This window comes from Halyomorpha halys, unplaced genomic scaffold (genome assembly GCF_000696795.3).
Source record: "Halyomorpha halys isolate HHAL.00 unplaced genomic scaffold, Hhal_1.1 Scaffold1036.1, whole genome shotgun sequence".
NCBI classification, from domain to species: Eukaryota; Metazoa; Arthropoda; class Insecta; order Hemiptera; family Pentatomidae; genus Halyomorpha; species Halyomorpha halys.
The window spans coordinates 376,845-392,097 of NW_027109566.1; the positions used below are offsets into that span (position 1 = coordinate 376,845).

General features: G+C 31.8%; 1 protein-coding gene across 2 annotated transcripts in view; it reads right to left on the reverse strand.

Annotated features, from left to right (window-relative positions):
* LOC106688002 (solute carrier family 2, facilitated glucose transporter member 1) overlaps nucleotides 1-15,253 on the reverse strand; it is a 112,321-nt gene that overhangs the window by 72,850 nt on the left and 24,218 nt on the right. The window contains exon 1 of one of the 2 annotated variants that reach the window (XM_014432259.2): nucleotides 7,862-7,970. The exons of the other annotated variant lie outside the window; for it this stretch is intronic. Coding sequence (XP_014287745.1) covers nucleotides 7,862-7,897 — 36 coding nt within the window. The 5' untranslated portion in view covers nucleotides 7,898-7,970. Of the gene's footprint in view, nucleotides 1-7,861; nucleotides 7,971-15,253 lie in introns of those variants that run through there. 2 annotated transcript variants of the gene reach the window in all.

Consider the following 15,253-nt stretch of genomic DNA (forward strand, 5'->3'; position numbering starts at 1 on the left):
TGGAGACCTATTGCTAGAATTAGGAAAATTGTGGAACCCCTTCATTATCATTTGATACAAATAAAGTAATCTGCCTTTTCAACAAAAGGTAGGACACTTAGTTAGTACCACCTCTACAAAATATATTGAAAATCTGGGATGGCAAGGTTCAAAACTGTTGAGTTGACATGGGATGCTCTATTTTTTTTTTTTACTTTATTTATTTTATTCACAACTAAATAATGTTTTACAACCAGTGAATGAGATGTAGAAAGAAAAACAATGTAATGAAGGCATGAAGATTAAGGTGATCCAATGAATGATACCTCTCCATTAAATTTGAAATTCAAAAATCAATTTAAGATGTCCCAACTCGAACTCCTTCGTAAACGTCGTCTCGTATCTAGTAAGTCTCGTGTGATAGACCTCAAAATAGAAGGATAGTGTCTATTGGAAGTATATCGTGAAACCGTTTAATATAATGATTTAATGGTTGTACGTAGGGAGTTCGTAAATGTTTGAGTAAGTTTTTGTTGCTGATGTTGGTGAGATCTCTACTGATAAGTCCTAGTAATTTTGATTGAAATTATTACAGATTCAGTAAATTAATTTTTTTTGGCACTCCGATTAGAAACCATTGCTCTAATATGTATTGAGTACAAAAAAAAATTTGAGGTACCCGTTTCATAAATAGTTTCTTCTATTTTGGACTGAAGAATTGATATTGCCTATTAATTGATAGGCAGTATAGAAGTATGAAAAATATAAAAAAAAAAACAAGAAAACTAAGAAAAATAAAACAAGTAGATTTGTGTGTGTGTAAATATATCTTCTTGTATAACTTCTATTTTTCTTTTCTGTTTTGTCATCTTTAAAATTTTTCCTACTGTTTGTTTATCACGACCTCAAAAACTTAAAATTAAAAATTACTTCCAATAAGAAATTGTTCTATTTCCTCTAAAAGAAATCATATTTACGAAATATTTAGATGCATAGAGTAATCATTAAAGAGCACAGAAGCCAGTATTGTAAACTGATATCGTGGTGGCTGTGTTATATCCGAGCGGCAGATGGTGACCACTGCCCACTCTATCGTCGTTTGTAGCCCAACCGGTTTTGGGATTTATGTCCAAATCTAATTCCGCTTTAGTTTTTTTTTTTATAGGTTTATTTAGAAAGTCCATTTCCAGTTATGGTAATTTTTTCATAGATATTGCCAAAAAAACAACAGTCCTTGAAAGTGACATTAAAATAAGTTCCCTGCCTTTATTATTTTTAAATAATTTGTATTTTGTATATTGATTTTTTTATTTTTGGTATATTGATTTCCTACTATAATATCAGAAAAGAACTAGCTGTATTCAATACAATCTATTTACAATAAATTCAGGCAGACGAAAGGATCAACATTTAATATTAAGGTATCACAGAATGACACCACTGTACTGGAATTTACTGTTTGGACATTGATATCGACTGGAGAAGGGAGATAGGAAGGATGGGAACTATATCTAGTGAAATCATGGATGCTCAACACCCCTATTCAAAGAATAATATACCGACCGTTTATATGGATGTAGAGGTGAGTTCAGTACTTTATACGAAAACGGAATATTGAAACATAAAGGTGATATAATTGAAAAGATCTTGAACCACAACTTCTTAACTGATATCAATACAGCATTCAACTGATACAGTAACCCCATATACCGATCACTCTGCAGTTTCAATCTACTCAAACCTGAAGCATATCTAACATATAGACTAAATTTAAGTGCTTCTTGCCAACTAAGAGTAGGAAACCCGGAGCCATATCAAATTACACCATGGAAGCAAAACCACCACTTTCAAGGCGAACGAACTCTGTCCATTATCCAAAAGTTATTTCAATAATGGCTTGTACCACACCCTTCTACATTGTCCAACCTTTAAAGAAAATAGAAAATGTATCTTAAAACCATCCATGTCTGGATCTTGCGACAAAACATCCGAAATATATTGAACATAGATTGTCAAGTTAAATTAAACGGACTCTATGTTTACATTGCGACTGTCTCATAAGTTTGATTTTGTGGCATTTAAATATTTTTCGAAACCAATTAATATCTGTACATATATTATGCTTTTTTTTATTTAAAATAATTCTCATCATTTTAAGTTTAATATATTGGAGTAAAGAATATTATGTTAATAGTTTTTTACTATCCAGTTTGTTGTATTTTTTTTTTTTTTTATTGTTTTGTTATGAATCACTAAACTCAGATTTCGTTTTATTACTGTATCTTAAGTAATGTGTACAAGATTTCGTCTCTCAAAAATAAATATATCCTATTATATTCCGTTCAAGGGCTCTCGAACCATTTTAATTATGATCCAAAAAGTATTAAAATAACACAAGGTTGGGTGTACGCAAGTAATAATGCTGTATCCTATCGTCAATAAAAACCGGGAAGAATTTAGATGATTTAGGTACAAGAAGAAAATCATTTGAACAGGTATAGTCGGTTAAGGATTTAGTGCTTATAACTAGAAAAACAAAATTTATGAGAAAATATAAATGAGGTTTAAGGCTGAAATGCTTGTTATGTTTTCAATTTCGATATTACAAAGCTTCGATCCGGAAACATTAAATTTAAAATTTACAAAACTATTATCCTTCCAACTTGTAATGGACGAGACAGAATAATTAGTAGTGGCGGCGCATGCGCAGGAGGTAGCGGTCAGAGGGGGAGAGAAAAGTCATAATTTTTGTTGAATGATTTAAAATTATTGCGTAAAATATTCTGACCAAAGAAGAATGAATTAACAAGAGACTTTAGAAGACTGAACAACACGGAATTGAGGGAATTGCAGCTAGTAAATATAATGGAGATTATAGCATTACGCCGAATAGGATGGGCGTGTAAGGTTATAGGGTTTAGTAACGAATGGGTACCTAAAATATTAATACTGAACTGATGGTAAAACATTCCAGGGGAAGACCGAAGCGTAAGCGGGAGCATTGCGTCAAGATTGATCATGTAAATTTGGGTTTGGAATGGCGTTACTGAACGGATCTAGGATATTGGCATCGAACTTTCGGTCCCTAAACCTTTTATTACTATTATAATCACTTATATGCGGAAATATTGTAAGGGCGAGTATTGTCATATTGGATAATAAAAACAAATTTTATCTAATTTCTTACGTACGGTGAAAAATGAAAACTGTGTGAAGAAAGAAATTCTGGAGAAATTTCATGCAATTCACTATTTAATTACAGCACTATTTTGAATTTCTTCTTGAAGAAGTTTGTCGGGGGGTGCGGTCAGCAAAGAACAACATAAATAAACAAAACCATATTTATTTATTTTATGCCGACGTTTCGACCTGAGTTTCAGGTCTTCATCAGGGGTTGTGTCTTAGAGGAGGGAAATATTCGTACTGATTATTACGAATATTTTGAATTTCATTTACCGATTCTTTATATAAAAATACACATTTTTTGTTTTTAAGAAATCCAATTACAAACTTGATCCGAATAAGAGTAAAACAAGCTAACCGTACACATGAAGCACAAGGACAAATACTTTTGAAGTATTTTTAGACTTAGCGGTACTCGAAAACAGCCTTCGATACCGTCTGGTACGTTCTTGACCGTTTAGCGGTCAATATCATATATCGATTACCCATACAGGGACAAATATACATAGATGTTTTCAATCGATTTTAATATAAAGATAGAGGAGATGATACGTGGGGTGTGGCAATGACGCGACGGGTCACGGGGGTTACGATCTCGTGATCCCAATGGTAATGGCTGAATCATAAAACGACACACTCTTCTAAATAAATTACTCTCATTCTGATTTATGACCTTATTTATTAATTATTATTATCTAAAAGTTTTATAGTGTATTACCTTATTTATTTGTATACTTAATTACTCACTTAAAGCTAAAGTGTGATGGATTTCCTAAAAAACGAGTAGCTAATAAAAGTAAAAAAAAGCTTAAAAAGTCAAAATGGTGTTGTGTTTTTTGTAAATTATTCTGTGTTAGTCGAGAATGTCTGATAAGGGTGAATTTAAAAAATCTCTCTCTATAAAACATGTATTAAGCCAGTAATAACTTATGCTTAAGCGACGTGGAAATTATTGAGTGTGGGTGTTAATATTTTAATAATATTTGAAAGAAAAACCTTTGGAAAAATGATTGCAAGGGCATGACTGAGGTGGGCAGACCAGGTTGAAGCCGATGCACAGAAATTTCTGGAAGCAAGAGCTTAGTCGACCCTTGCGTGAGGTAGAGAGAAATGGAGACTCCCCAGATAGTACAAGAGCCCAGTGAAAAAAAAGTTAGTTACTTTTTCGAGATATGTAACACATCAGTCACTTGAGAAGAATTTGAATGTTCAAGTCATCATATGCCACCTATCCTCGCACGTAACAAACAATCGAATCCTGCTTGGAGCGGATGATAATTGGGGATGAAAAATGGATTGAGTATAAAAACATCTTTAGGAAATGGCTATATTTTGAACCAGGAGAATCTGATCCCTTCCCATCTTAACCGAAGTTGACTCTGAGTAAGATTGTTATGTACACATGTTAGTTATCATATTATGTTTCAAATTCGGGAATCGATAAATTTTCAGCTGTTAAACCAAACGAAAAGCTAAATTTGAAGAAGTCCTGTCAGCAATTGGATAATTTAAAAAAATCACTCCAAGAAAAAAAAACCGGCGATGTGGAATCGGAAAAACTGCACACTGCTTCACAACGCCAATGCCAATAATCCTAACCAGATATTTCGTTATAATTTTTGATTACTTTAATGAAAACTACGTAAAATTGCTAGTCAATGTTGATGAGTTTGCCAAGTATAGCTAGAGGAAACTAAAAATTACAGCTGCTTCAAAATGTTAAAAAATTTTTTTCAAACTACCCTCGAAACCAGAGAACCTTATTTCATAGTTTAAAGTAGAGTAAATTTTCTAAAATATGAGCCTTAATAGAGCGATTTAGGTTCAACAGTTCCCGAGATGCAGATTTTTAAAAAGCAACATAATGAGGAAATATTGAAGAGTAGTTTAATTGATTTTGGCAAAACTATATCTCACCAATTATTAGAAGTAAAGATGTCTACAAGCACTCAAATTAAAGCTATTTAAAATTAAATTAAATTATTAAATTAAAGCTCTATAAAGTGGTTAGTGACGTTTATCTTGGTATTAGTAATAGTTTTCATAATATTTGATATTCACATTGATGAAAAAATAAATCTCAGGAACGTCAGACGTACATATGTCTGCTATCACTAAAATTAAAGTTAGTGCAGTGTACTATAAAAGTTAATGACACTTATTTTAGAAGGTCCTATTTATGATATTTGCTAAAATAAATTGATTTTTAATTGTTCGAACAAAATTTCATGTGCAAATATCATAAATTTTAGATTAGTTATTTTATATATGCTTGTTTGAGAGTGGTTTAGTTTATTATTAATTTAAAACAATTTTGATCCTTTTTTCCTCTCAACCTTTATTCGTTAAAATTTCTCCAACGTTTCGACCCTCAGGCCATTCTTAAGGGTACCACCTTCAATATTGATGTCATTTCTTTTTTAAATCTTAAAATTGCAGGCTAATTGCTAAATACTTTTTCTAAAACTTTTTTACAAAACACTTTCCTCCCTTCACTTACATTTGGAACTAAAATAAATTTTACTACCCTTACGAAGATGAACTTCATAAACTACTCTATAGCACATTTAACTAGCTTTAATTTGAGAGGTAGTAAATATCTGTTCCTCAAATAGTTCCTGAGATGACTTCCTAATAATTTCATAATAAAAATTAACTAACTACTGATTTTTCAGTGCATTTTTTATGAAATGTTCTTTTTAAAAGTGTCCGTCGGGAACTTTTAAACGCAAATAGTTCTATTAGGGCTCATATTTTAGCAAATTTAATCTACTTTAAATGACGTTCTATTAGGTTTTCTAGTGTTGTTGGTACAATAATAGCTATTACTAAGCACACATACATTGCTTATTCTAACCGTAATATAATGAATAATTAAGTGGAGTTATGAGAAAATAATATAATAATTATGAGAAAAAATAAGGCAGATATGGTCATCTGGTGAATCAAAATCAATTATTAGAATGGCTTTTTATAGATTTCATAAAATCATCAAGAATAACTTAAAATAATTATTCTTGAGTTCATGGATCATCTCAATTTGTGTATTGTTCAAACTGCTGAGTATTAAGTATTGAGTATTGATGAAACCGGTATTAGTTACGTTATTTGATAAATAATTGATTAAATAAAGATCCAAAATTAAGTGAGTGACTTATACTTATTGTACTTATCACAATAGATTTTATAGTTTTATGTTCAATCAAAAAATATATTTTTTTTTTTAATTCAAAAATTAAAAATTTTTTTTACCTTTTTCGTATTTTGTGAATGTTTAACTATTAAAATAATTGACAGATTTGTATTCCTTTTAATTTAAACAAGTAATTAAATTTAATATTGATAAAGTAAAGCCGGGAACATTACTGGAGAAATTACTGTCGGTAGTGGGCCATAGACCTACTTTTGGATTGGTAAGAATATATCTGTTGTTTGCTGGTGATATCTACGCTGATTTTTTTAATTTTAAAAGTTTAATAATTTGTTTAAATAATATATATATATTTCTATCGATTAATAATTACATAAAAACAAAAAAAAAAGCTGCTTGAGATCGGATTCGATTTAGTCTCTTTTTCGTTATGCAACGATACCAACTATACTTCTACACTTATCAATTTCAGTATCGATATTAATTGCCGATTCCTAAAAATATTGAAAATACTGGTAAAATTGAAACAAAACTTCATAATTACCTACGAATCATCATGAAATTCAGTTTATCTTTTAAAAAAATAACAATTACATTTGATGACCAAGATATATTTTTTTAATAAAAAAAAAAAAATTGAACTATTTTCCATACTTATTCGAAGGTTTTATCTTCTTCGAAAATATAATATATTAAAAGTCGCCCAAAAAAGAAACAGATCCTCTGTGTACTAAAACGAGCGTAACTTCTGGCTGTAAATAGAAAATTCGCGCCAAAAACGTTTTTGTTGCATTCGTTGAGTTTTTTTATGACTCTAATAACACTTACAAACCCCTAAACTCAATTGAATACTTTATAATCGTAAAGAATTTTGTGTCTTTAGAAATAGATTAAAAAATACAATTTCAAAACCTTTTTAAACATGTAACGAGTGAAGTGAACTCATCTGCTCTAAAAAAAATCTAGAGACACTGGTAGAAATTTCATTAATAATTAAATTTTAAAAAATGAAAAGTTATTATTAGTGGTATCAATAAATTAATCAATAATAATATTATTTAATTTGAAATATTTTACTTTTTTTTCAGTAAATTTTGATTAATAATAAATAAATAAAATCGTGAACATATTTTAATGATAATCCAATTCATAAGTGTTCATGCATACGAGATTTTTTTTAAATTCATTATTTCATTGCTGAACCCCAGAATTATTAATTACTATATGTCTAATTGGGTAAAAATTGTTACTTAAAGTTGTGTTATTTTCTCCACAAAATTTAGAATTTTTATATAGGAGAATATTAAATTTAATTAATAAATTATAAATAAATCAACATCATAAAAGAGGTAGTAAATTTAGTTCAAGATCTTTAACACGACTTCTTTTCAACGACTTTGAAGGGTTGCTGATAACATCGGTATCGAGACAACTGGCCTGTGACAGGGTATAATTATTGTATTAAAGCGAGGCGTGACAGGTTGTCATAACAACCTGTTGTTGATTTTTTTAGAGAATTTAAAAATATAAACAATAATGAAGACTCACCGATTTGTTGTTCTTTTCCTTGGCCGTGTCAGACATGGTGCTTGTGAGGAACTCGGGACACAACTGGCAGGTTGCAGGGGTCGGGGTTACGTCAATCGATAGTAGAGAGCCACGTGGTGGTAGAGCACCCCTCCACTCGGGTTTGGGGTTGTGGACTGGTCAGCATCCTCTCATTATAGGTGTCATGGCATATGCAGCTAACAAGGGGAGATTATGCACTTCCGACCACCAATTTTTGGTAACACTAGGTCGAAAAATTTCAGACACGTGACCGGGTTATTGCCAATGCGCGCAAGAAAACAAATATTTTACATAATTTTAGAAATATGTATAGTAATAAATAATATGGAATGCCGAATTTGCTGTGTAGGTATTTAGCTGTTAGTGAATAAGAATAAAAGATTTTAATTCGTATTAATGTATACAAAGTTACAAAAATCAAAAGTCGCTTCTAGTATACTAAACAAAAAAAAAATGAATATGAAGAAGATAGTCGTCGTGGGTACGATCAAAAAAGAAACAAAAAATAGCTTTCAACTATTTATTTGCCTACGTTTCGCCCCACTTTTCAGGGCTAAAAAAGATACAAAACAACTAAAAATATGTTGATAATGTAAGATAATAAGATGACAATAAAACTAAATAAGGTGGAGTTAAAAATTATGTAAATATAAGTAAAAAATTATATAAATATGAAAAAAAATAAAAATAAGATGTACAAAAATAATTATATATAAAAAAAGAAATAAATAACCTTGAGTTTTAGATTTAAAATGAACAGCAAACATAATGGTGCATAAAAGTAGAAAGGTAAATATAAGAGAAATAAAAAACAAAATTTATACACACTAAGAGACGGAAAACTAAATAAATTATAAAACGAGTTTAAATGTTTACAAATAGTTCAAAAATGTTCTTTTTTAAAAAGTCAGATTCGTTATTAGTGTCTTTTTAAACTTCTGAATATGAGTTATCATATCTATGAAAAATAATAAATTTTTGGACTTGATTTTTAGAAGATATTTTTTTCTTCTGATGTCCCGTGTTCACGAAATAAATTCATAATTATTCATGTTATCCAAATCCAACGTAACTATAAATGCTGAAAGCTGCTCACAAGCTCTCTCTACGCACACATGTATCTATTAGATTTTATGGGAAGAAGCAGTTTCAGAGAAAGAAAAAACTCCTGAAACGTATTACTTTATGTCTTTGGTGCTAATTGTTTATGAAGATCCAGTTTGAACTAATTCCTACAGTTTCATGTTAAGTTTGAAAAAATCTAAGATAGCAAGTAAGTAAATTTTGGGCTAGAATATTTTATTTTTCGATCACTATTTAGATCCTTTTTGAGATTTTTGAAAGGCACAAAAATCAACATTATATCTCCATAAAAAATGTTTTATCCGAATTTTCTAGTCAGTAGTCGGTTAAAATAATTTGGATACTGATCTCTTACTATGCAATAGTGGTGTAATAATCTACCCATAGAGTTGTTTTGTGGTGTAGAATAACTAAAAAAAAGACTGTGATATCTATGAAACGAGTTTAAATGTTTACAAAAATTACATAAAACAAAAGTCGGTTGCTGTAAAGTAGACCCCAAAATAATTGTTTTAAAGAAAAACAATATCGGGTTAATTTTCAACATTCCTTTAATTTAAAAAAAAATGATACTTACACCTGTATTAAAAAATATACACAACAAGTAAATTGATGTGAGTTTTATTACAATGATAAAATGTTGAGGTGAATCTACTCCTTCACAAAAGTCCAGTAACATTTCTAGAGTAGAAGATCTCGAGACTATCTTCTTTTCAGATACCTAGGAGAATTATCAGGTAATGAATAAAAAGTTAGAAACTAGTGGGTTAGGATTTGTTCATGAGTTTATCATGGAAGGATGGATTTCATGTTCTGGCCAAATCGACAGCATATGGAATATTGAGGTCCTGATGGATAACTTTATTTGTGTCAAAGTAAGGAGCATTAAGGATTTTGGATTGTAAGGATTGAATAGGAGAGGAAGTCGATGGTTTAGTGGAGCCACAAAGTTCAACTCCGTAAGTCCAAATAGGCCTTATTATTGTCATATAAATGAGACTTTTTAAATTAGATGGAAGTTTAGAACGTTTGTCTAGAAAGTGTTGTAATAGTCGGAATCGACAAGCGGTTTCCTGTCTCTTATGAGGAATCCTAGTTAGTTGTTTGTCCAGATGTAGTCCAAGATAGTGGATCTGTTCGACAAGAATGAGTGCGGGATTAATAAAGGATCCTATTATAGGATAGGAAGTCATAGATTTACGACTAGGTGTTTTGATGGGATTTATTGGAATTTATTTTAATCCTTCAGTTTTGATACCATTCTTCAAGGGACGTGATGTGAGACTGTATGGTGAATGGAAGTGTCATTATTAACTGATAATACACAAGTGTCATCGGCATATCTAGTGACGACAGTGTTGGAATACCAGCTATATAAACTGCACAAAGGATAGGACCAAGGAAACTACCCTGAGGTACACCATTAGATGAGCAAAGAAGGATGAATAAGCGCTTTTGTCATTCACTTTGAATAGGCTGTCAGTGAGATAGAAACGGATAATGAGGCAGTATGTACGGCGTAGGGATTTACGGATATTTTGTAGCAGTCCTGGGAGCCAAACTAGATCAAAAGCAGAGTTGTTAACTGCAGATAAATCTCTCTTAAAGGAGTTGGAAAGTAGTTGCAACAAAGGAAAGAATGAATAAGGAAAATGTAATAAAACTGTGGAGGAGGAAAAATAAAAATAATAAAAGTGATAAAAAAATGTAATATTTAGGTTGTTTGAAAAAAAATTTTTTTTCTTTGTTAATATATCTAATGATGGATATATAAAACATATGAATATATGTATTCAATTTAATTTAATTCAATCAATTCTTTATGTTACGGCGGGTAGGGGTTCGAAAGGAACCTTTACTACCCCAACCGTGAAAAGAAAAGAAATGGTCGAATTTCGTTATTCTTGTATTTTTAAATAAGTAAACATAATAAGAAGGAACAAAAAATATACAACTAGAAACAAAAGGAAAGCTTAACACTATTATAAAATGAAATTAATTGAACAAAAGATTAAAAAAAAGTCTTATTTCACCGGTGATTGGTGGGGCCCCGGTTGTGGTTATTCTGAGAGGATATTCTCGTGGAAGTAGATCGACAAAAGGGACGTACGTCCGCCCGCCTTGTCCTCTTGGAGGACGAGTTGAAGAAGTCCGCCCGCCGTGGCTAAGATGATTTAGCTAGCGAAGGTGGCCAGAATGCTGGCAACTACGAGTGCGTAGTGAATAGATGAAGGACACGATGTGTATGTGCAGTGAGACGTTAAGAAGTTGTCTGTCTATTTTTTAGTTTAAAAAACAATAGAGAGAAGTTGTTTTGTTTTTGACGTTATAAAAATCATATGTTTCATTTATCGATATGTGGACCATATGTTGGCCGCAACACTTTAATTTAAATTAATTAAAATTTTAATTTAATTAAATAATTAAAAATTAATCTTTAATTATTTTATTTAATCGATTTTTAAATCAGCGTTAAGTAATCTTCTAAATTCTTCAGGTAATCTTCTAAATTAACAAGAGAATTTAGAAGATTACATAACGCTGAATTAAGGGACCTACACCCGGTAAATATGATTCAAGGTATAACATTGGGGTGTGTAAAGATTTAGGGCTTAGTAACGAGCGGATCCCTAAAATATTAATAAACACTGAACCGACTTGTAAACGTCCGAGTGGTAGACCGAGACGTAGATGGGAGGATTCCGTTAAAGCTGATTTAGTAGAATTAGATTAGGAAGGGCATCACTGGGAGGATGCATGGAGAGAGGATGTAGTGGTATCGGCATGGTTCGTTAGGCCTTCATTATTGTTATTATATATATGAGTATACATGAATATTGATAAGTATGCTATGTGCTTTTGCGACCCGATGTAGTTGGGCAGCATTGCAGAATAAAACGTTTCCCTTTCTATACCCAGTTTAATGAAAAGTCGTTTTTGAGAAAATCGGAAAAGTGTGAAAAATCGATTCTATAAAGTAAGAAACCTCCGGTTAGTCGATTTTATAGAAGAAGTTACCGTCACATCTCAGGCATATGAACTCCATTCGATGATTTGTCGTTTGCGGCCCGCAACTCCTTTTAGCAACTCCAGTAGTAGTAGTGGGCTATAACTAATACTGGAGTTGCAAAAAGATGGGGTAGAAATGTTGATTTTCATTGCACAAATTTTAGTATTGAAATCATGAGATATCAATTCAAATTCGCCGGAAAAACTATCTAATACTTCTTTAAAAAAATGTCGATAGTTCAATTTATAGACATTTTTTTTCAACATCCATAGCTCCAACTATCCTGTTGGAGCTTAAATCTGTTCCAACAGAGAAAAATTACTAATACTTGTAGTCGTGGATCCCAACTACTCACATCTACAGTTCCAACTACTAATTGAGAGTTGTGTGCCGCTACATATTACCGAAAGGAGTTGCAGTTACCACTACTTTCCACCTCCTTAAAGAGAGGAGTTGCACCTGTAGTTAACTACTGCCCAACTCTGCTCTGACACGGAAAAGTATTTCTGGCGTTCCTAAAATTGGTGTAAAATGAGTCTAATATCAATTTCATCAGATTCCGTCAGCGATTTTCGCTTACTCGTGCCAAAAAATCCTTCCTGGATACACCTTAATTTAAGAGCCGTTAATGTTATTATCAAACGTCAAATCTTTAAAATTGAAATTGAAGAGTACCTAATTACCTACCATTTAAAAATTTCTAGATAAAAGGGATAATTATCAGGAAAAAAAGATAGTTTCCAGAATACATCATTTTCACACCAGAAAACATGAGTTTAGTAAAAAACATAAACTACTAATATAAATCGGTGAAAGGAATATGGTCCGGGTGCGGTCAATAAAAACTCAAATAGTAGAAATATACTAATTTAATGAGCCAACGTTTCGCCCCACGTTGCAGGGCTTCTTCAGGGCTAAAAAAGATACAAACACATGTGTCCTTTCATCTTCACACACGGTCAATCAATAATCTTCCAGTACTAATATAAATCGTTAATTTTTTTCTACTATTTTCAATGTTCCGTCACAAAAGTCTTATAAAAATGTCTCTTCTTCATCCAAAGTTACCGAATGAAATGCAATATAACCCAAGGAATCTTTAAAATAGAATGTACAACAAAATGTAGGGGAAATGAATGAATTTTCAAAATTTGTCGAGAAACATAAAATAATTGTGCAATTGATTCTTTCGTTGGTGATACGTGAAACATCATAATCTATTCCTAATTTTACGCTCCTCTTTGAACACTTTATGAATGAAGACATTTTTTTTATTTCTCTGGAAGGTCAGTGCGATTTAAAATTATTCAATGAAACTCATTGAGGTTAGTACTCATCGTAAGGCAGTTATTGAATTACCCCGTTCTTTGTACAGTTGAGTCCCAACTCTAGGAACTTTCTTCTCTTTCTATAACTTTTATATTTTTCATCGTTCTATCTTGTTATATGCTGTGTACTGTTCAATCTGCAATCTGATGTATTTGTGTGCATGAATAAATAAAACATTTCTCTCTTTTTTGTTTTTATTACTGCCTTTCTGGTCATATCTGACGAAGGTTTTATATAGGCTACCTAAGTTTTCATTGCATGGGACCACCACGAAATAAAAGTCGACCCCTCAGGTCGGATTCGAACTGGCGTCGTTGCAGTTCCGAGGATGTTACAGATGACGCCTCAACTCCTTTGGCTGTAGCCGACCCATGAGGGTTATCTACAGGTAACCATCCTATTCCAACCACAGAAGGGGTTCAACTTTTCATTTCATGGGGCCGCCACGTATTAAAAATCAACCAGCCCAAGCCGGATTCGAATCCGTGCCGCTGCACTTACGAGTTTGCTAAGGTTATATCTTAACGTCCTCGGCTACAATTTCTCATCTGTACCTCACTCCCCCCCCCATTGATCTATACAATTTTATCCTCCTTCATTACTTTTTAATATCATACAGGTGGCTTTAAATTCTAGAATATGAGAATGAAATTTAGAGGATCCCATTTAGATAACCTTAAGCCATTTTGAGGTTTATAAGCCACTTGTTCGGCGGAGGTTAGTAATATTGCACCTACAACAACTACAAATTTGAAATTTTCAATGGGATGGTTAATTTGTTTTATGGTTGCTCATAGATTATGAGATTTTTCGGCGAATTCATATGTGGCTCATTTTTGATAGGACGTGTCCTGAAGGCTTAAATCGCAGAAAAACACAACTTTTTTCCCTGTCTTTGAGGATTTTTGGTTGGAAAAATCGAACAAACGGTTCCAGAGTTCTCATGGCTGAATGTAAATATTGTATATAGGCTTGAGTTTATATTTATTTTGTTGGAAAATTGTCCAGATGGTGGCAGTCAATAAGGATATCAAAATATATTGTTAACCAACGTTTCGCCCCACATTGCAGAGCTTCATCAGAACTGTCAGATTGGAACAAAGGTGACAACTCGAGTTGTTAGTTGTCATCTTTGTTTTAATCTAACGCTTCCTACTTCATAGGTCAACTATCTTCTTCCAATGTGTATTTATTTAAATTAGATTTTGTATAAATATTAAGTTTGTTATTACTAAATCAGCTTTATTTTATTATTTCGATTTATATTTTTGTTCACACATAACTTATTTGTGATTTTTTTATTATCGTTATAATTTAATTTAATTTTAGTAGGCCAATCTTTTATGCAATTTTTTTTATTCTTCTTTTTTCTTTAGTTTAGCCTGTGTAAGTATTATACGAACGAATACTTAGAACATTAATACTTATTGCCCTTGATTGTGGCAGGTTGAATTATAATCTTCAATTAAAGCACACTATACGTTTTATGTATCGAGCTCCAATATTGGTATGTTGGTTGTAGACCGACAACCTACAACAGCGCCATATTCTTGATGAAGAACCCCTGAAAATGAATACGTATGAGGGTGAAAATCGTAGCAAGTTATTTACTCAAATGTCTTAAGATGAGACTCCAAGAAAAATGAATGTTTCTGATGGCTGTCAGAGGAAAAAAACCAAACTTGTCTGTCAGGGGCTCGGCCGTGTGTATGGCGTCGACGGGGGATTTTTTATTACAGAACATGTTGTCATTTTAGAACATTAAAAAGTCCTTCCTATCTTTTAGTTTATTTTTTGATGAAATCATTTTTTCATCATTAGGATGTAAAATTTTTTTTTTTTTTTTTTTTTTTTTATATTTAAGAAGAAGAGATTTATTTATTGATAGATATTACAATCTGCCACACAGTTGTGGGCAATAGGTAATATTGATAAATGATCACATACAT